General features: G+C 44.4%; 1 protein-coding gene across 1 annotated transcript in view; it reads left to right on the top strand.

The window, feature by feature from the left end:
• POLR2A (RNA polymerase II subunit A) overlaps nucleotides 1-23,176 on the top strand; it is a gene marked incomplete in the record, with an annotated part of 2,048,627 nt that overhangs the window by 125,160 nt on the left and 1,900,291 nt on the right. Inside the window, 2 exon segments of the mRNA XM_044077036.1 lie at nucleotides 20,858-21,031; nucleotides 23,013-23,176. The exon segment at nucleotides 23,013-23,176 is cut by the window's right edge and continues 118 nt beyond it. Of these exon segments, the coding sequence (XP_043932971.1) occupies nucleotides 20,858-21,031; nucleotides 23,013-23,176 (338 nt within the window).

Below are 23,176 nucleotides of genomic sequence, written 5' to 3'. Positions count from 1 at the left end.
TTAAAGCCTCCTCAAGGGTTGTCTGTCCCTACTGTTTCCTGGTCTTCCATCCTTAAGAGGCCTAAGCAATCTGATTCCTCAGATGAGGACTTAAACTCTGGGAAGGAATCCCTTACTTGATCCTCGCTAATTCCTTGTTAGACTGTTTTTTCTGAGTAAGAGGATACTTTGAGCCCAAACTCCCACTTAAAAGAATTTTCCTTTGGGGATACTGTTGATGATGATATGCTTCAAATGGAATTTCTCCCAGGTCTGACTGTCAAAAGATGTTAGAAGCTTTACAGATGGAGTCTCCTAAGCCATCTGCTGCCCTCCTGTTTTGGCACAGCCTGCAGCACTTTTGAACACTTTTTTTTATTTTTTTCCTTCTGCCTCTGGCTTAAGATTCTTGACCCCTAACTCCTAAGAAACCTGTAAGGTGCCTGTGAATTGAAAGTTGTTGTACACGTGCCTTTCTGCTGATCCTTCATTGGTTTCAGCTTCCTTTGACAAGCCTGAGTTCTTTTCCTGTACTAAGCACCTTTCCTCACATAAGGATAGTTAAGCAATGGGGAAGTTGGGTAAAGTATACTGCTGCCACCTTGTGTCTTGGGCTATTAATTACCAAACCCACATCTGGTATGTTTTAGCCCTTCTTTCTGTGTTGGCCTTGGTGGTCCCTGACCTGATTTCTGTCTGGAAAGCTTCAGATCTTTCCCTCCTTGGATCCCCTTTCGAGGTCATGTATCACTCCATAAAATGAAACTGATGCTGCTTTCAGGACTGCTGCTTATTTGTAGCAGCATTCTTGGTTACGTCGACAAGCTTTATATATTAAAACCAATTTTTTGGATGCAACTTTGGGAAATAAACTTTGAGACTGCTTCTGCTGATCTGTTTCAAGTCCCATCAGGGTAAGGTTAAGGCCTTGCAGGAATTCTAACGCTTCCCTCTCGCCTATCCCTGAATTCCAGAGTAATAAGTTTGCCTTTGTCCACAGACATGCCCACCTCCCAAGGGTAAGAAAGGATGTAGAGGTTTTCTTCCTGCTAAATCCATTCAAGACTCCTTCCTCTCAGTAACCTTCCTTTTAGGACAAGCCTGTCTTTATTTCACAGTTGGCTACCTTGTTTCCTCTGTCAGGTGTACCTCCGTCTGCCTTTATCGGTCCCTTCCAAATTGGTATCTGATCACCTGGGACTCCTGGGTGTTTTCTGTCATTCGTAGAGGGTATTTCATTGTTAGGAAATCCACCCCCCCTTTTTTCTTGGTCATTCCATCTCCCCTCCGGACGAGCTTCTTCACTTTCCAAAGGTTTTGCAGTCCCTTTTGGATCAGAGCATCATTCATCCTGTTCCACCCTCTCAGCTGGGAATGGGGTTTTAGTCCAGAATGCTTGCTTTTTCTGGATCTTTGCTTAACACAGATGTCCTTCAAGGATGCATCTGCAGTCCTAACATATGGGCTGTCCTGCCTCAGGCAGCCCTTCGGTCGGTCGGCCGGATTCCAAAGTCTGGGTCTGGCCTCGGCTGATGTCGCACTTCACCCGACGTCACAGCTGCTGGGGTATAAAGGCATCAGCAGACGCCATTTTCCTCAGTCTTTCTTGCCGCGCGGTGCCCGAAGCAGAAGCTGTTTGCAAGTGCCGGTCAGTCAGATCCAGAGATTTCTACTACCGAAGACTTCTAAAAAAGCTAAGTACCCCGTTGGGGACTCTTTCTTGCCTCAGCCGATGTCAAAGTAAATAATTGTTTAACTTGTGGGAAACAAATACCTCATAAGGATTTCCACTCTTATTGCCTTCCTTGCTTAGGCCCAGACCGACGTATCAGCTTGTCTAGCCTGTGCTTCCTTCAACCGACTGACGCTTAGACGTCGGTCAGAGTTTGCAGAGGAGTTTTTTGGTCCCGCTTTTGCATACAAAATGCCGTCTGAGACTCAGACTACACAATTAGTTAAAAAGCGCAAGGAAAAGGACCGACACTCTTGGTCCGCGGTTTCGGCTGAAACCACGGTTAGGCCAACCGCGAGTGTCTCTGATGTCCTTCAAGGATGCATCTGCAGTCTTTACAAATGGGTTGTCCTGTCGTCAGGCAGCCCTTCGGTCGGCCGGATTCCAAAGTCTGGGTCTGGCTTCGGCTGGTGTCGCACTTCACCCGACGTCATTGCGGCAGTTTTTCGGGTATAAAGGCATCAGCCGACGCCATTTTCCCCAGTTTTTCTTGCCGCGTGGCGCCCGAAGCAGAAGCTGTTCGCAAGTGCCGGTCGGTCAGATCCAGAGATTACTACTACCGAATACTACTTCGAAGACTTCTATAAAGCTAAGTACCCCGTTGGGGACTCTTTCTTGCCTCAGCCGATGTCAGAGAAAGTTAATAACTGTTTATCTTGTGGGAAACATACACCTCATAAAGATTTCCACTCCTATTGCATACATTGTTTAGGCCCAGACCACGACGTAGCAGCTTGCCTAGCCTGTGCTTTTAACCGATGAACGCTTAGACGTCGCTTGGACCTTGCTGAACAGATTTTCGGCTCCGATTTTGCCTACATTATGCCGTCGGATCCTCCGACTACGCAAATAACCAAAAAGCGCAAAGAAAAGGACCGACACTCGCGCTCCGGTTTCGGCCGAAACCGCGGTTAAGCAAACCACAAGTCTCTGTTTCGGCCGAAACCGAGCAAGGGGTTCTTCAGCCGATAACTTGCCTTCTACCGAGGCCTCTTCTTTCCTGGTAGAAACGGCTTCTGAAATCCAACCTTCTGTTGCGATTTCACAGGATTTATCAGACACCATTCCCCTGGATATTTCTACCCCTGCACGTGGAGCTGCTAGGCCTCCTCCAGCTATGTCTATTAAGGCCTTTGCCAGGGCTAAAGCAGCCAAAGCTTCAAAACCTGTGCCTGCCAAGCCCCCCTCTCACAGGCCCAGCACCAGCTCCCATATGCTTTCTTTGGCAGAGGATCTCATCTCTCTAATTCGTGGATCCCAGCCTCATCCAGACAGGGCCTCTCTCCCTCCTCCAGAAAAGAGGCCTAGAGCAGAGCCCCCTGAGCCAGTAGCCACAGATGATTCCTCTGATGACTCAGAACATACAGACCCTCCTGAGGCTTCTTATCCTTACGAAGACTCTGATGCTGAGGAGTCCATCCCTTCAGCCTCTCCTCCTGAGGAATTTTCCTTTGGGGAAACCTTGCATGCTATGAGGGAACAATTTCAGTGGCAGGGCCAAGATTTCTCGGACTCTAGAAAAAGGCTTAGGACCTTTCTACACTTGCCACAGCATAGGCCTTTAGCTATTCCTCCAGTTCTATCTGTTGTTGATGATGCATTTAATGATGCTTGCACTACTCCTGATACTTTACCTCCGGCTCCTGCTAAGCCCGATAGGTACTACAGGGTCCCGGACACTCATCACCACTTATATAAGGCCCCTTTTGCAGATCCAGAGACTATCTCCCAGGGCCCTAAAGCTGTAGCAGCTACTTCTAAAAGCCCCCTCCCCTCTGAAAGGGAATCCAGGTCCGTAGAGAGATGGGGTAAAAAAGTTTACACCTCTGCTACTTTGTCAGCTAGAGCTTTGAACTGCCAATTTCATATGATTCAATATCAAGAGTTTATGCTTGACCAGTTGACTAAAAAACTGTCCTCTGAAGAATCTTTGGATAAAAAGTATGTTCAAGAAATGTTACATAACATACAGCAGGTTAGTAACCATTCTTTAAAATGTGGCTATGATGCACTGGAGGCTTCCTTTAGATCAGCCATGACTGGCACAGTTATCAGGAGGCATGCATGGTTGAAAGAACAGGCATTACCAGACCATGTCAAATCTAAGCTTTTGGATGCACCTATGGACAAGGTCAATTTATTTGGTGCCCCCGCACAGCAGGTACTAAAGATGGAAGAGAAAGCAAAATCTGTGCAAACAGTAAAATTTCTTACAAGTTCAACCTCCAAGGTTTAGCAGGAATTGGCCCTCCAAGAATTGGTCCTTTCCGGACTCCTCTAAGGCACAAAGAGGCAGGAATAGGTGCTGTAGAGGCAGAAACCAATCCAGGGGGGGGTGCCTACAGGGGTCGCCAGTGGCAGGGTAACAACCAATGAGGCACGGATACAGCCACCACCACTACAACAACTCAATCACAGTGACTTGGCACCGCCTACCAGGGAACAACTAGAAGCACACTTAGGCGGAAAGCTAACATTATTTTCAAGAAACTGGCACTGCATTACAAGAGAAAAATGGATTTTGCAGACTATAGACAAAGGTTACAGGTTCCATTTCCATACACTACCAGGAAAGAGAGGAATGCCAAACCTACCACCTTCTCAAAGGGCAGAAGCTCTAAAACAAATATCTCAATTATTAAGAATGCGAGCTGTGGAAAAGGTACCATTTTTAGAGCAAGGGAAGGGATTTTACTACAGGCTCTTCCTGGTACCAAGAAAAGAAAACAAATGGAGGCCTATTCTAGACCTGTCCGCTTTAAATGCATTCCTCATTGTTCCAAAATTCAAAATGCTGACCCTACAGCAGCTTCTTCCCATGCTGGGCAAGGAGTCTTGGCTGGTAACTCTAGATCTCAAGGAGGCATACCTGCACATCCCCATAAGACCAATTTGCAGAAGATACCTCAGATTTCTTGCAGGATCAGAGCATTATCAATTCTCAGCATTGCCCTTTGGCTTATCTACTGCGCCCAGAGTGTTCACGAAATGCCTGGCATCAGTAATCGCTCATTGCAGACTTCAGGGAATTCAAATCTATCCCTACCTGGACGACTGCCTGATGCAAGCGGACAACAAAAACAAATTAACAGAGGACTTACAAAGAGTCATCTACCTGCTACAGGCCCTGGGATATACAGTCAATACAAAAAAGTCAAGGCTGATTCCATCCCAAATAACCTTTCTGGGTGCAGAACTGGACACATCAAAACAAATGGCATTTCTAACTGCAGAAAAGAAAGAGCAACTTCCTCTCTATTTCTTGGCATTAACAAAGCAGAGCCATCTAACTGCAAGAAAAGTGCTACAAGCTCTAGGCTTCATGGCATCCTGCATAATACTGGTCCCTCATGCCAGGCTTCATATGAGAAAGCTACAGTGGTACCTAAAGAATTTGTGGTCTCAGCACAAGCACAGCCTAGAAACCAAAATTCCAATGATCCCATGCCTGAAGCAAGAGTTCTTATGGTGGGCTCAGGCCTGTCAATCAAACACAGGACTGCCCTTCTGCAAAAGTCAACCAAGACAGACTATCACGACAGATGCCTCAGACCTCGGTTGGGGGCACACATGATGGACAAGTGCATTCAAGGCCTATGGACTCAAGACCAGCTGCATCTGCACATAAATCTAAAAGAAATGATGGCAGTAAAATTGGCAATCCAGGCATTCAGACCTCTTCTCCAAGAAGGCCAGTTGATAAGGACAGACAACACCACAGTTATGTGGTACATCAACAAACAGGGAGGCACACACTCATACCCCCTATGCCGGCTGGCACTGGACCTATGGGATGTGGCTCTGAGCTACAACATTCAGTTACAGGCAATTTATGTACCAGGGAAGGAAAACATTCTAGCAGACATATTAAGCAGAACTACAACAGATGCCCACGAATGGATGCTGCATCCGGACATTTTCAAAACCATCACAAGAGAATGGGGATTACCACAAATAGACTTGTTTGCATCCCCATGCAATCACCAGTTGAAGAAATTCTGCACAAGGACTTACCACCCACTTGCTTTGGAAGGTGGACTCCCTATCCTTCAGTTGGAAAAGCCTGACAGCATACGCATTCCCACCACTTCCTTTGATGCACAAGGTGCTTCTCAAGATCAAAGAGGAACGTCCGAGGATCATTCTGATAGCCCCAGACTGGCCAAGACAACATTGGTATCCACTGCTGAGGAGCATGTCCCGGGAACAAATATGGAAACTGCCCCTGATCCCATTACTGCTGACACAGAACAACTACAACATTCTGCATCCAAACCTAAAAACTCTGCAGCTAACTGCCTGGGACATTACATAACAGCAATTAACCCAAATTTATCCCAAAGGGTTAAAGACATAATTCTGGAGGCTCGTAGACCTTCAACAAGAAAGAATTATGCAGCAAAATGGAAAAGATCTCATCTGGAGTACTGCAAAGGGTCAAGATGTGACACTGGTGAACATAGCAAACATCCTGGAGTACTTGGCGGAGCTCTTCCATACAGGCCTGTCCTATTCCTCCAAGATACATGCATCAGCTATTTCAGCAGAATACAGCTTGGATCCTCCTGTCTTCTCGCATCCTCTGCTCAGACAGTTTCTGAGGGGAATTAAAAATGTAAAACCTCCCAGGAAACCTCCATTGCCAGCATGGGACTTGAACTTTGTGCTAGAAAAACTGACTACCTCCTTTCGAGCCAGCAGCTACAGCAGACTTGCAATACTTATCCTGGAAGACTGCTTTCCTGCTGGCAATAACTTCAGCAAGAAGGATCTCTGAACTACAGGCATTAATGGCAGTACAACCCTTCCTGATCTTCCATCAAGATAGTCTGAGAACAAATCCTACTTTTATGCCTAAGGTGGTATCCAGAGTCTCTTTAAATTAGGCTATCCACCTTCCTACATTCTTCCCCAATCCACAGTACAGGGGAGAAAAGCTCTTGCATACCTTGGATGTACACAGACAATTACGCTACTACCTGGACAGGACAAAAAACAATAGAAAAACTGACCAGCTTCTGGTAGCTTATGCAACAGGAAAAGAAGGAAAACCAATTTCTAAACAGACAATCTCCAAATGGATAGGAAATTGCATTAGATTTTGTTACTCCTACCATGGAAAGAAAACTCAAGAGAACATCAGGCCTCACTCCACAAGGGCCACAGCCACTACCACAGCTTTCTTACGAGGAGTGGCTACCAAGGACATTATAGAGGCTGCTACTTGGACCTCCGTGCATACATTTGCCAAGCATTATAACTTACCTCTATACTCTAGATCCTGTGCTGGTTTTGCCACTGCTGTTTTGCAAGGGATCCTGATTACACCATAATCTATTCTCATTTCCTCCTCCCCTAGTTTAGCTATGGTATTCTACCCATTTGTAAAGACTGCAGATGCATCCTTGAAGGACATAGTACAGTTTTGTACCTACCATAAATGTAGATGTCAGAGAGGAATGCATCTGCAGTCAGGATTACCCACCCTCCTTCCCCTCTGAGGTACTCCAAGGGTACTTACCAATCTTCAGCTAGCTTGGGGGGGATCTATTATGGTGTATTTGTTTGTATATATGTACATACATGTTTATTTTGTGTGTTTGCTCTCTACTATTTGGAAACTTTGGTATTTATCCAAATTTAGCCAACCAAGAGGGCACCTGGCATCTGGGGCAAGAAACACTGAGGAAAATGGCGTCTGCTGATGCCTTTATACCCGAAAAACTGCCGCAATGACGTCTGGTGAAGTGCGACACCAGCCGAAGCCAGACCCAGACTTTGGAATCCGGCCGACCGAAGGGCTGCCTGACGACAGGTCAACCCATTTGTAAAGACTGCAGATGCATTCCTCTCGGATATCTACATTTATGGTAGGTACAAAACTGTACTTTTCGGCTGAAACAGAGTCCTCGGTTCTTCGGCAGAAAGCATGCCTCCGATAGCAGAGGCCTCACAGAGCATGGCTGAATCTGCTACTGAATTTACGGCTACAGAAGCAGGCACCCAGGAATTGTCGGACACTATTCCTTTAGACATATCTACCCCTGCACGTGGGGCTGCTAGACCCCCTGCTTCTATGTCCATCAAGGCTTTTTCCAGGGCTAAAGCAGCTAAATCTTCTAAGGCCATATCTGCTAAAACTCCCTCACATAGGCCTACCTCTAGTTCCCAAATACTCAGCCTGGCTGAGGATCTCATTTCTTTGATCAGGGGATCCCAACCTCACCCAGACAGGGCCTTTCAGCCTCCTCCAGATAAGAGGCCTAGGACTGAACCCCCGGAACCTGTCTCTACAGACTATTCCTCGGATGACTCTGGTATTTCAGACCCTCAGGAAGGCCCATATTCTCCTTATGAGGATTCTGATGCAGAAGACTCCACTCCTTCTGCTTCTCCTCCTGAAGAATTTTCTTTTGGGGAAACCTTACATGCTATGAGGGAACACTTCCAATGGCAGGGCCAGGATTTTTCAGATTCAAGGAAAAGGCTAAGGACTTTTTTACACTTACCTCAGCATAGGCCTTTAGCCATTCCTCCAGTACTAACAGTTGTTGATGCATATAATGATGCCTGTACTGCCCCTGATTCTCTTCCTCTGGCCCCTGCCAAGCCTGACAGATATTACAGGGTCCCGGACACACACTACCATTTGTATAAGGCTCCTGTTGCAGACCCTGAAACAATTTCACAGGGCCCTAAAGGTGTGGCAGCTGCCTCTGCCAAAAACCCTCTTCCCTCTGAAAGGGAATCTAGAGCATTAGAGAGATGGGGTAAAAAGGTTTATACTTCTGCTACTTTCGGCCAGGGCCTTAAACTGTCAATTTCACATGATCCAGTACCAGGAATTTTTGTTAGACCAGCTAAATAAAAAACTATCCTCTCCTGAACCTATAGACCGCAACTCCCTTCAGGATTTGGTACATAACTCTCTCAGTAGGTCAGTAACCATTTCTTAAAATGTGGCTATGATGCACTGGAGGCTTCCTTTAGATCAGCTATGACTGGAACAGTGATTCGAAGGCATGCCTGGTTAAAAGAACAATCCTTACCAGACCATGTTAAGTCAAAACTACTAGATGCTCCTATGGAGAAACAGTTTGTTTGGCTCCCCTGCACAGGAGGTTCTAAAGAAGGTGGAAGAAAAAGCAAAATCTGTCCAAACAGTCAAGGATTTCTTACAGGTCCAACCTCCAAGGTTTAGCAGAAATTGGCCTTCGAAGAATTGGTCCTTTCCAGACCTCTCCAGAGCACAGAGAGGCAGAAATAGACGCCCAAGGGTAGGGGTGCCTACAGGGGACGTCAGTGGCAACCTACCAACCAGAGAAGTACTGCCACAGATTCAACTACAACCACTTCCACAGGGCAGACACAATGACTTGGCTCTGGTTCCGCCTACCAGGGAACAACTGGAAGCACCCTTGGGCGGAAAACTAGCCTTATTTTCCGACAACTGGCATTACATTACAGGAGACAAATGGACCTTACAAACAATAGACAAGGGCTACAGATTTCACTTCCACACTCTACCAAAAAAGAGAGGAATGCCAAACCTACCACCAAGCCAAAAAACAGACGCTCTAAGACAAATCAACAACTTACTAAGGATGAGAGCTATAGAAAAGGTACCGCCTATGGAACAAGGCCAAGGATTTTACTCTAGACTTTTCCTTGTACCAAGAAAAGAAAATCCATGGAGACCTATTCTCGACTTGTCCGTACTGAACACATACCTCATTGTTCCAAAATTCAAAATGCTGACCCTCCAGCAACTTCTTCCCATGCTGGGCAAGGAGTCTTGGCTGGTGACTCTAGATCTCAAGGAGGCATACCTGCACGTCCCTATGACCAGATTGCAGAAGACACCTCGGATTTCTTGCAGGATCAGAGCATTATCAATTCTCAGCATTGCCCTTTGGCTTATCTACTGCGCCCAGAGTATTCACGAAATGCCTGACATCAGTAATTGCTCATTGCAGGCTCCAGGGAATTCAAATTTACCCATACCTGGACGACTGCCTAATACAAGCGGACAACAAGGCAAAATTAACAAAAGATTTGGAAAAGGTCGTACAACTGCTGCAAGCCTTGGGATACACAGTCAACATGCAAAAGTCAAGACTAGTACCATCCCAAAGGATAACATTCTTGGATACATCAACTCAGATGGCTTTTCTCACAGAAGAACAAAAGCAACTACCAGTCTATTTCATGACATTAACAACACAAACTCAGCTTACTGCAAGGAAAGTCCTGCAAGCCCTGGGTTACATGGCATCCTGCATAATATTGATTCTGCATGCCAGGCTGCATATGAGAAAGTTGCAATGGTACCTAAGGAATGTATGGTCTCAACACAAGCACAGTCTAGAAGCCCAGATTCCAATAATTCCATGCCTGAAGCAAGAATTCCTGTGGTGGGCTCAGGCCTGTCAGTTGAACAGAGGATTGCCTTTCCACAAACCTCATCCAAGCCAGACCATCACCACGGACGCCTCAGACCTAGGCTGGGGGGCACACATGGTGGACAAGTGTATACAAGGCCTATGGACCCAAGACCAGCTGAATCTACACATAAATCTAAAGGAGATGCTGGCAGTGAAACATGCGATCCAGGCATTCAGACCACTTCAACAAGGTCACCTGCTGATAAGGACGGACAATACCACAGTCATGTGGTACATCAACAAACAGGGAGGTACACACTCTTATCTTCTATGCCGGATGGCAATGGACCTGTGGAATATGGCCCTGAATCTCCACATTCAACTTCAGGCCAGATTTGTACCAGGAAAAGAAAACTCACTAGCAGACACCTTAAGCAGAACTACCACGGATGCTCACGAATGGATGCTGCATCCAGATATCTTCAAAGCCATAACAAAGAAATGGGGACTACCAGAGATAGACCTGTTCGCCTCCCCACACAACCACCAATTGAAGAAATTCTGCACAAGAACATACCACCCACTTGCTTGGAGAGTGGACTCCCTTTCCTTCAGCTGGAAAAACCTGACAGCATATGCATTCCCACCTCTTTGATGTACAAAGTCCTACTGAAGATCAAAGAAGATCAGCCAAGGGTAATCCTGATAGCTCCAGACTGGCCGAGGCAACATTGGTACCCGCTACTGAGAAGCATGTCTCGGACACACGCATGGCCTCTACCTCTATGTCCCTTACTTCTAACTCAGAACAACTACAAGATCCTACATCCAAATTTGAAAACACTGCAGCTAGCTGCTTGGAATATTGCATAAAACAAAATAACCCAGATTTATCTCTGAGGGTTAAGGACATTATCCTGGGGGCACGCAGACCCTCCACAAGGAAAACTTATTCAGCCAAGTGGAAAAGATACCTCATTTGGAGTGCAGCAAAGGGAGAAAATGTCTCATTGGCAAACATAGCACACATCCTGGAATACTTAGCAGAACTGTTCCACAATGGCCTGTCCTACTCCTCCATTAAGATTCATGCATCAGCAATTTCAGCAGAATACAACATGGATCCTCCCGTCTTCTCTCATCCTCTACTCAGGCAGTTCTTGAGAGGAATCAAATGTAAAACCTCCAAGGAAACCACCTTTACCTACATGGGATCTCAACTTTGTGCTGGAAAAGTTAACACTTCCTCCTTTTGAACCAGCAGCAACAGCAGATTTACAGTTCTTGTCTTGGAAAACTGCTTTCCTGCTAGCAATCACTTCAGCAAGAAGGGTATCTGAGTTACAGGCATTAATGGCAGTACAACCCTTCCTTATCTTCCATTAGGATAGAGTCTCTCAGAACTAACCCTACCTTTATGCCAAAAGTGGTCTCCAGAGTATCATTGAACCAAGCGATTCATTTACCTACATTCTTCCCCAACCCACAGAATAGGGGGGAAAGACTGCTACATACCTTGGATGTGCACAGACAATTACGCTACTATCTGGACAGAACTAAGACCAACAGAAAAACTGGCCAGCTTCTGGTAGCATATGCAACAGGAATGCAAGGAAAAGCAATTTCAAAACAGACCATCTCAAAATGGATAGGAAATTGCATTCGATTTTGTTACTCTCTTCATGGAAAGACAACTCATGAAAATATCAGACCTCATTCCACAAGTGCTACAGCCACCACTACAGCTTTCCTACGAGGAGTGGCTACCAAAGACATTTTAGAAGCTGCTACTTGGAGCTCCGTGCATACATTTGCTAAGCATTATATCTTCCCTTATACTCCAGATCCCGAGCAGGTTTTGCAACTGCTGTTTTGCAAGGGATCTTAACTACACCATCTTTATTTTAGTGCCTCCTCCCCCAGTTTGGCTATGGTATTCTACCCATATGTTAGGACTGCAGATGCATCCTTGAAGGACATAGTACAGTTTTGTACCTACCATAAATGTAGATGTCCGATGGGTATGCATCTGCAGTCAGGATTACCCACCCTCCTTCCGCTCTGTTGTATTCCTAGGGTATTTACCCCTCTTTTAGCTAGCTGGGGGAATCTATTAGTGTGTGTGTGTGTGTGTGTGTGTGTGTGTGTGTGTGTGTGTGTGTGTGTGTGTGTGTGTGTGTGTGTGTGTGTGTGTGTGTGTGTGTGTGTGTGTATATATATATATATATATATATATATATATATATATATATATATATATATATATATATATATATATATATAATTTTTTTTATTTTTTGCTCTCTACTGTTCGGAATTATTTGCATTTATCCAAATTTAGCCTTCCTAGAGGGTACCTGGCATCTGGGGCAAGAAACACTGAGGAAAATGGCGTCAGCTGATGCCTTTATACCCCAGCAGCTGTGATGTCGGGTGAAGTGCGACATCAGCCGAGGCCAGACCCAGACTTTGGAATCCGGCCGACCGAAGGGCTGCCTGAGGCAGGACAACCCATAGGTATGCATCTGCAGTCCTAACATATCGGACATCTACATTTATGGTAGGTACAAAACTGTACTTTCTCAAGGTTCCTTTTCCAAATGGTGTCTCTTCAGACATTTTCTTCCCCTGGGTCTCTCTGGTTTCCTTGGACAACAGGGATGCCTACTTCCACATCCCCATTCACTCTCAGGAAATTTTTACCTTTCATTTTGTCTTCTCAAAGATTCTCTGCTTTGTCATTGGGCCTTATTGCTATCCCAAGGGTATTCACCAAATGCCTTTGTCATTGCCTTTTGCATACTTTGAGGGATACTGATTTTTTTTTCCCCCTATCAGCAGTCTGTGGGATCTCCACTTTTACCACTTGGCTTTAGCAAAGTCTAGGGTTCAGCATAACCCTTCAGAAATCTCTTCTGACATCCTCTCAGGATTGTTTTCTCATGGTGCCAGCTTCAGACTCTTCCCATGTTGGCTTTTCGAATTCCAAAGGTTGTTTCTGATTGCTTTTTCCAGTCTCTCCTTCCTCTTTCCTCTTAGCTAGGAAATTTCTCTGGGTCTATGGCCTTTGGCTATTGGATATTAACTGACTCTACATTCCTTCAGAGCACAAACTGCCTGAAATCTGACATTCATTGGGCATTTCCAACACACATGCTCACAAATGGATGCCTCTCGAATGATCGTGTTTCACTGTTGCAGTCATCACACTTGGGTTATCTGCCTGCAGGTAGCCCTCAGTCTGCCTGAATACCAGTCTTTGGATGCTGTCTCTTCCATGTCAGGTCGTCTGGTATAAAACATGCAGCCGATGCCATTACCCTAGTCTTTCTTGTCGAAGGAGCCCAAAGCAGAAGCAGTTCACAAGTGCCAGTCGGCCGCTACTCAAAATTTTCATTTAGTTTCAAACCTGAAGGTTTCTAAAGTGAAGTACCCCATTGGGGATTCTTTTTTTTTTTCTTGCTCTAACTAATGTCAGAAAAAGTTAATTGTCTTGCCTGTGGAAAGTAAATAGCTCCTAGAGATTTTCATTCTTACTGCGTCACCTGTTCAGGCCTAGACCAATGACATCCCTCACTGTTGGTTTTGTGCCTTGTTTAATGCCCGAACCATTCGTCTGGCTATTTTTGTAGCTAAATTCTTTCGCTCTCTTTCTTTGTATTCTGAAATGGTTTTGGTAAAGCCATCCTACTACCGATCTACTGAAAAAGCGCAAAGACTGAGGGACCGCATAGGTCAAACTGCTGACGACGCTTCTGTTAAAACTAGTTGCCAGTCTGCTGGTACTCAGGCTCCTTTGCTCTACTGATTCGCAGGCCTCTGCTGAGACCCATTCAGAGTCCACTATGCCACGAGATGCTTAGACTGTGGAACCTGCAGATGTCTCTACCTTGGATGGGTCTGGAGCCACTGTGCAGGCACTGGCTTCTGAGGGTGTATTCAGACTTACCGATATGCGTATTAAACACTACTTTTTTTAACAAACTACAGAGTTTCTCAGGCCCAGAGTTCACCAAGCCTAGAAAACAACGTCCAAAGCGCATGCTTAAGCTCCCATGCCACAAAAACAAATGCTTAGAATGGTTGAAGACCTTATTACTCCTAATTAGGGAAAGCCAGCCTTCCCCTGCTAAGACGCAATTGAATTTTCTTCTGATTCTGCAGACCAGAAGTCCGATGACTGACCCTTCCGATTTCCAGGACATACCTTTATCTATGAGAATTCAGATGCAGAGGAATCCATTCCCTCTGCCTCCCCTCCAGAGGATTTTTCTTTTGCTGAAACCTTGCATACATTAAGAGCATTTCCACTGGGAATGCCAGGACTATCCTCAGTCCAAAAAGAGACTCTGGAAATTCTTTGGATTTGCCTCAGCACAGGCCTCTAGCTATACCCCCTGTCCTGAATAGTGTAGATGTCTTCATGGAATCCAGTCTTACTCCTGACACTACCACCAGCTCCTAGAAAACCTGACTGGTACTACAGTGTACCTGACTCTCTCAAATTTCTCTAAGAATCCTACTGCGGATCCAGAGACCATTTCTCAGGGACCTAAAGGCATTAAGGCTACTACAGCCAAAAGCCCTACCCCTTCAGTCAGGGATTCTAGAGCTTTAGACAGATGGGATTAGAAGGTTAATACCTCTGCAACTGTTGCCATCAGGGCTTTGAAATTGGCAGTTTCACACGAAGTACCAGCAACATATTATGGAACTAATTAAACAAAAAATGGTGTTTCTTCCAGATTGTGCAGAAAATAAAGATTTGCAAGAGTTGATGCATTCTGCAAACCAAGTTAGTAAACATACTCTGCGGTGTGGGTTTGATGCCTTAGAAGCATCTTGCAGGGCTGCTGTCACTGGGTCTGTACTGAGAAGGCATGCTTGGCTGAAAGAACAAGTCTTGCCCAGACCATGTCAAAGCAAAATTGCTAGATGCTCCATTAAATCAGGATAGTTTGGCACAAAAGCAGAAGTTCTTAAAGATGAAAAAAAGCTAAATCTATGCAAACTGTAAAGATTTTTTACAGGTGCCACTGCCTAGATTCTGTAGGCACTGGCCTTCAAAAAACTGGTCCTTTCCAGTCCCTCCCAGGCCTTCTCAGTCCAAACCCAGGGGAAACAGACCCCCAAGACTACAGTCTCTGGTATGCAGAGATCTAAACAATGGAGTGTTTCCACTTCAAAAACTGGGAGTGGTAAGCCACCCCATAATTGAAAAAGTTCACAACGACTTTCCAATTATCCTTCCCAGCCATGCCCAAGTACTTGAACCCTTAGGAGGAAATCTCACCCTTCATGTATAAAAACTGGGATGTCCATTACTCAGGACCGATGGGTTCTAAACATTGTATCCCAGGGATACAGATTCTACTTCCACTCACTGTGAACCCCAAGTGGGTGGCCAGACCTTACTCCAAACCAGTGGGCAGAGGCTCAAAAGCAAGTACTTTCCCTTCTGCATATCAGGGCTATTCAAGCTGTTCCAGTAGAACAAATGGGAGAGGGTTTCTACTCCAGACTATTCCTGGTGCCCAGAAGAGAGCTGTTGGTGCCCTATCCTGGATCTATCAATTCTCAGCACCTTTCTGGTGGTCCTAGAATTCAAAATGCTTACACTGCAACAGCTTGTTATACTAGCCAAGGATGCCTGGTTAGTCACCCTAGACTTAAAAGAAGCTTATCTGTACATCCCCATAAGGGAGTCTTGCAGGAAATATCTGTTTCAGGGCAGGCTCTATGCACCCTCAGTTCTCTGCACTTCCCGTTGGTTTATCTACTGCACCCAGAGCATTCACAAAGTGCCTGGCTCCAGCCATTGCATACTGCAGACAGAGAAATATTCAAATTTAGCCATACTTGGAAAATTGCTTGATTAAGGCGGACAGTCAGGAGTTGCTACTTCAGCACCTGGCATTTTAAAAAAGACATCTAAACTTCACTGGGATACACCAGCAACAACCAACAAAGAAATCACAACTGGTGCCCAGCCAACAAATTGTATTCCTGGGAGCAAGCTTGAACACAACTACCCAGATGGCATTCCTCACTACAGAAGAGCAGGCCCATTTGACAAACTATTTCAAACTGATGACCACCAAAACTCCACTATCTAAAAGGAAAATACTGCAAGCCTTAGGGTTCATGGCCTCATGCATTCTGCTAATTCCATATGCAAGGCTGCATATGAGGAAACTTCAGTGGTACTTAAGTCACTGGTGTCAACATTCTCAGGACCTGGTAACTGTGATTCCTATCATACCTTGTCTAAAGGCAGAGTTTCTTTGGTGGGCAGAAGCATACAACCACAATAATGGACTTTCTTTCAGTCAACCCCTCGCCACCCAAACCCTGGCAACAGACCCATCAGAATTTGCATGAGCAGCTCACACGACAAATGCATTCAAGGCAAATGGAGCCCAGAACAAATTCCCCTGTATATCAAAAAACGATGCTAGCTGTACAGAATGCTCTGACAGCCTTCAAATACCTTATCCTTCCAGGCAAGCTCCTGATAGTCACCATGGTTATATGGTACATAAACAAGCAGGGGGGGGACTTATTCTTACACACGCACACTGCAGGTTAGCCATGGCCCTGTGGAACACAGCCTTGAGCAACCAAGTGTACCTACAAGCTCATTTCCTGCCAGGCAAGCAAAATTCACTGGCAGACTACTTGAGTAGAAATCTACTGGACCATCATGAGGGATAACTGGAACCCAACTCATTCAGACTTCTAACCTAGAGGTGGTGAACACTGGAACTGGACCTTTTTGCCACCCCCAAAACCACCAGTTGAGTAAATGTTGCACCAGGAACCCTCATAGCAGAGCCTGGAAGGTGGATGCCCTATCCTTGACATGAGAACCTCTCAATTATGCCTTTCCTCCTCTGCCCCTCCTCAAAAGTACTACTCAAGATCAAGGCCAAGGGCAATCCTTATTGCACCAGACTGGCTATGCCAGCACTGGTACCTACTCCTACGCAGTCTGACAGCAGTGCCACCCTGGCACCTACATCTGACGCAGTCCCTGCAGTCTCCTCAGGAGGGACTGATTTTACATATACAGCTCAAACCCTAAACCTTGCAGCCTGGCTTAACCCCAGAGTACACCACCAGCATCCCTCAGCAGACAGGTGCTGGATGCCTTCCTTGAGGCCAGAAGGCCTAGTACTAGGAAATCCTAGGCTGAAAAGTGGAAAAGATTGTTCTTGGAGTCTCTCAAGGAAAGGACACAGCTATAACCACCTTACCACAAATCCTTGATTACCTAGCGGAGCTGTTCCACAGAGGCCTTTCCTTCTCATCCGTTAAGATTCATGCTTCTGCTGTCTCTGCTGATAATACTGAGCCACCTCTCCTCACCCTCTGACTGTTCCTGAGAGGAGCTAACAATTTAAGGCCCCCTTAGGAGAGCTCCCACCCTGGCCTGGGACCTTAACTTTGTATTGGAGAAGCTCACACTTCCCCATTTGAAACTGCTGCTTCAGCAGAGTTAAAATTCCTCTCTTGGAAAACAGCCTTACTTCTAGCTATTATTTCAGCAAGAAGCATGTCTTGAGTTACACGCACTAATTGTAGTGGAGCCCTTCATTTTCCATGCTGACATAGTTTCCCTCAGGACTAACCTATCCTTTATGCCCAAGGTGGTATCCAGTGTGGCTTTAAACCAATCCATCCATTTGCCAATCTTTTTCCCTAATCCTCAGAGTAAAGGGGAAAGGATCCTGCACTCCTTGAACATGCAGACAGCTCAGATTCTACCTTGACCAGATTAAGCCTTTCAGAAAATCTGACCAGCTGCTAGTCTGCCTTGCTACAGGGGCAGAGGGCAAGGCCATTTCGACGCAAACCATTTCCAAATGGTTAGCACACTGCATCCATTTATGCTAAAAGCACCATGGAAAACCTACCCCTCAGGGGATCAGAACTCATTCCACTAGAACTACTTCAACCTGTACAGCATTTCTCGGGGGAGTTGCTACCAGGGGCATCTGGATGCTGCAACCTGGAGTTCTGTACACACCTTCACCAAGCATCACCACTTAACTATTTTTTTCTAAATCCAGAGCTGGATTTGCTACAGCAGTCTTACAAGGCCTGCTAGCCATCCCTAACACTCTACCTTCCTCCGGTTTGGGAATCGACCCAAGTATGATGATTGCAACAGTGAAACACTAACATAGTACAGTTGTGTACCCTTACCATAAATGTAAATGTTCATATTCACTGTTGTAGTCCTGGTTTCTCTCCTCCAGCCCCCTGGCTTTCTCTATCCTTTCTACCTATCCTGTTTATGGCCATTTTTTGGCAGGGGTATTACTTTTACTGGAGGTTTTTCACACCATGTAGTAGTTTCCTAGTTTGGGGGCTTCTGACATCTGGGACAAGAAAAACTGATGTAATGGCGTCTGCTGCATGTTTTATACCCCTGACTTCATGGAAGAGGCGACAGCATCTGAAGCAGAAATCCCAAGACTCTGGTATTCGGGCTGACTGAGGGCTATGTGCAGGCTGATGGCCCAAGTGTGACTGCAACAGTGAATACACTCTTAACATCTACATTTACAGTAAGTGTACACAACTGTACTCTTCTGGACGTAGTCCATCAGTAGAGTATTCCTAAGATGGATCTTTTGCTTCCCCTCTGAACAGAAAATTTTTCTGTTCCAGTGTGCCAAAGTCCTCTGGATTGGAAGTGGATGACCTGGCTTTTCCTTTGTTGGGAATGTTTTGATATGCCTTATGCATATGCTGTATGGTGCCTCTAAAATCTGAAGGCTTTGGTATGCCGGCATGACATTTGACTATCTTTGGGAGATGCATTGTGTAAAGAATACTGCACAGTAATGAGAATGCCATCTACTCTTGCAGTAAAACTGTGTACAACTGTACATTGTCTGTAGTATGCAGAGAACAGAAGTGGTCTGTATACTTAATACCAAATTATTTTCTCCAACCTTTTTCAGCAGACTTGAGTGGCCTTGTTAGGCAATGGAATGTGGCTTCATTTATTTGCCTGATCAAGGAAACAAAACACTTTCCTACATAAATCTTTGAAGTGCCATTGTGCAGAATTTTAATTGCCTGTTTCTGTGTATAGTTTGACCCAAGTGTTCCCCTTTGGGATATGGAAATACAGTTGCTTTATGATCCTCAGTTAAACTTGGGAGGAGGTTTGCTGTGACTTGTCAGTTAATTTGTTTCAAGACCGTGCACTATTTTTGCACGTATGCCTAGTCTGTTTTTTTAGTATCTCTCATTAAAATTTTGTAGTACAAATTTCTGCTTTGTCAGAAGCAGGTGTTTGTTTACTCCATAGTTTTGCATCCTTGGAAGTAATACTGTACAGTGTGAAGTCATGACTTTTCTATACCAGCACTTGTCTGCTTGCACCTCTGTCACGAGATGTATCACTCAAACGTCCCGATACTGGACCCCTTAACTTGACAGTAAATGTACTGACAAGCATGCTTGACAATGTAGTAAACTAATGCTTGGGCACTTTTTGCCCCCTTGCTGTTTCAGCAAACTTTTGTGTTGTATAGCTCTGTATGTATACTTGGGGGGGTGGGGGTGGGGGGTGATGTTATGAAAGCTGGGGATGCTAGGTCCTGTGTACTACACTACCCCATAGAAGCAGTGTTGTGATGTAAAGAAAAACCTCTTAATGTTAATACACAGTTGCATAATGATCCTCCAAGTAAATTGACATGTACTGTTAACACTAAGTTATGCGATGCAGTTGTACTCTAAGTTTGAATTGCTGGAATAAAGTCTCCGTCTGAAAGTGACTCTTGGACAGTAGTCCTGCTTCTGTTCTCTTTAGAGATTTTTATAACTTGCTCCCCTCTGGACAGTTTTTTAGCCCAGAAATATAGGATGACTTACAGTAATTTGGCTGTCATGCTGTACTTGATGAATTTGTACATGGAAATGGTACTGCCATTGAGCTATTGTCTGACCAGTTTGCTACTTGGTGTTTTGAAGCTTGCTGTACCATGACTTGTGTTCGTCATTTGCAGTGCCTGATTGTGTTATAAATGTGCTTTACGTTCAAATTTATAACTTTTTAAATAGAGCTTACTCTGGGACATGAGCTTAATGCATGCCAATGCTTTGTTTGCAGAATCTAAACTTAAGATGCCTAGTGCATCTGGTACCACTATAGTATTTGGGCATCACATTGCATTTCTTCAAAATCTTTGATCTGTCGTAGAAAATAATTTGTCTCATAAATCCAGTCAGTATTTAATAGAATCAAGTGTGAAGTGGGCATTTTGTATTTTAAATTGGCTACAGACTTCCATGTGCTATTAGTAGCTATCCTATAATGTATTGATGCAAGTGCAGGCTTGCAACTTTTTCAGATGAAGTTAACGGCTGTAATCACAACCTCTTTTGTTTTTGTGCAATACTTATATTTTTGTAGTTGAAAGCCATCCTCTGCTACCTGTGCAGCAACTAAATAAACCCAGCTTTAAGCTGCACATATTCCTTTGAACATTTATCCTGAAGAAACACCACTGCAGCTAAAAAGTACAAGACACTGCTGCTGAAGTTCCAAACAAAGCTAGTAGCTGCAGACTTAATTGGGCTTAAACTTAACTTGTACTCCATTTAACAGATTTCATTGTAGGCTAGCCACAAGTTTTTAGGGTAACTTAATCTCTTGCAGTTAATCAGGCCTGTAAGTGAGGAAATGCAGACCTGCATTGTTTTTTTTTTAAAAATAACTGAATTTTCTGTCTTCCTGCAGAATAATCCCAAGATCAAAGACATCCTAACCAAATCAAAAGGACAACCTCGGAAGAGGTTGACACATGTTTATGATCTCTGTAAAGGGAAGAACATCTGCGAAGGTGGTGAAGAGATGGACAACAAGTTTGGTGTTGAACAGCCTGAGGGAGAAGAGGATACTGCAAAGGAAAAGGTAGGCTTCATAATGTTTGTAGACAGTAGCTTTTATTGCATGGTATGCTAGGGCCATGATAGTACTGCTGGGTGGAGGCTTAGGTATAGGGATGACTGAGCCGCAAGACTCTTGTTTGGCTTTTTTGCCAGAACATTAAGATTGGTAATGGGAGGGCTACATGCATTTGCAATGTAGTTGCTGATTTGGGTTTTTCATCTGCTGTAGATAAGCTGCTGTGATGAGGAATTCTGTGGCACTGAAGCTGTAGATAAGTTGCTGTGACAAGGAATTCTGATGCCAAGTAGTTCCAATTTGGAGGCCCTATTGGGCCACCAGTGTCCCAAGTCATTTCTGTTTTGCTTTAGAGGAGCAAACGTAAGTTGAAGTGCTCCTGTACTATACTCCATGTACCAAGTATGAAGAGGGAGATGCTGGAATATAGAAGTAGTGTTGACAAATATGCATTAATATATTGGTTTACCTAGACTGTGTGGAAAGATTTCAGTAGAAAAGCAATCTTCACTTTATGAAGTGTCAAGGCAGATGCATTGCTGCAGGCCTCTGCAAATTTTATTAAAGTACTTGGTTCCATCTTCTACCCCTTCAACCCATGCAACTGCTGACTTTTTAAAAGTAAAAAAAGAAAAAGAAAAAAAATTGAATGCCTTAACTTTTACTACAGTCCACCTGGTGACCGGTCTGTCACCGGTTTAAGATTGATAAAATTTGAGCCAGAATTTGGGATATAGGAGAGCTATGGCATTCATTCTGTTTATACTCAAGTGGAAGAAGAAAAAATGCCCAGGTGAAGGACGTTTGCTATAAAGTGCACCTTCGTTTGTTATGAGGGAGACAGACTTATTGAACATGCTGGTACTTTTCTCTTCATGTTAGATGAAAAGGGTGCAGAGGTTAGTAACTACCAGAAGTTGTAAGTATAGGATACATTTTGATGCAATTATGAAAATAATGCAGCAAATTAGTCTAATCCCTGTTTTCCACAAGGGGAGGAAGTGCTATTCCAGTGGAGATTTCTTTTAAGGGTGCAAGCAAATGACTTGCAGTACATTAAATACTTTACTGATTATGTAGCGGCTGTTACTGTATATGGTGTAGGGATGTCTGATATTTGGATGCTACTTGGGATTTTTTAAACTAGCATAAAGTATTCACATAGATGGGATGTCACTAGTTTACAGCTTCCATCTACATTTAGACAAGGAAAGAAAATTTAAAATAGTCAGTTGATTTTAAATCTGTGCTGTTAAAGCGCGTCTCTAACCGTGTAGAAACTTATCAGAAACCAACTGTTGCATTATTGCCATGCCTACATTAACACATATGTGATGTGGTGGTCTGGGATTTCAGGGTACGCTTCATTTAAAGTGAAAAATGCCAGCATGAGGGCTTTTGAGCCTTGTAAAGCTGGTTGAAGGTAAAATTGGGAGTAGTACAAGAAGCCACAAACAGAGCATGCTGAGTCGCACCAAAAAGTAGATGTTAAACGCCAATGGTGCTGTCCTATTTCCACCAGTAGAAAAATTCAATAAAAGTAGAATTCACATTAAAGATGCATTCAGAATATAAACATGTTTCCGTGATGCAACTGAGATTGCATAGTTTATCAATTTGTAGATATGGTTACTTTTCATCAGAATTTGTAGATAAATGCGGTTCCTTGTGGTTGGGACAAAAGCACTTAACCTGTCTGCTGTTTGAATGGCATTAATGTAAATGAATGCACTTGTGCGGCTTGGCTTGTTCCATTTGTGGTTACATGTCATTGAGATTCTACATGCTGTTTCTTGTGAGTACTAAAAAGGTAGGGAAGCGGCCAGGATTGGAAGAATGAAAGTCTCAGGGAAGAGGAAACTTGTTGAAAGGATGGGAGTAACGCAGCCAAATATTTTGTTATTGCTGCAGCATCTTTAAAGCTTTTTGGTAGTGGTACATTAAAAGCATGTTTCTTTGGACTGTGATTGTGACTGTCTTGTTATAGGGCCATGGTGGATGTGGTCGCTATCAGCCTCGTATCCGTCGTGTAGGTCTGGAACTGTTTGCTGAGTGGAAACATGTGAATGAGGACTCTCAGGAGAAAAAGATTTTGCTAAGTCCAGAGAGGGTACATGAAATTTTCAAAAGAATCTCTGAAGAGGAGTGTTT

This window comes from Protopterus annectens, chromosome 7.part0 (assembly GCF_019279795.1).
Source record: "Protopterus annectens isolate FY-2018-M chromosome 7.part0, PAN1.0, whole genome shotgun sequence".
NCBI classification, from domain to species: Eukaryota; Metazoa; Chordata; order Ceratodontiformes; family Protopteridae; genus Protopterus; species Protopterus annectens.
The sequence above is the reverse complement of the archived record's forward strand: the minus strand, read 5'-3'. Positions and strand labels throughout refer to the sequence as shown.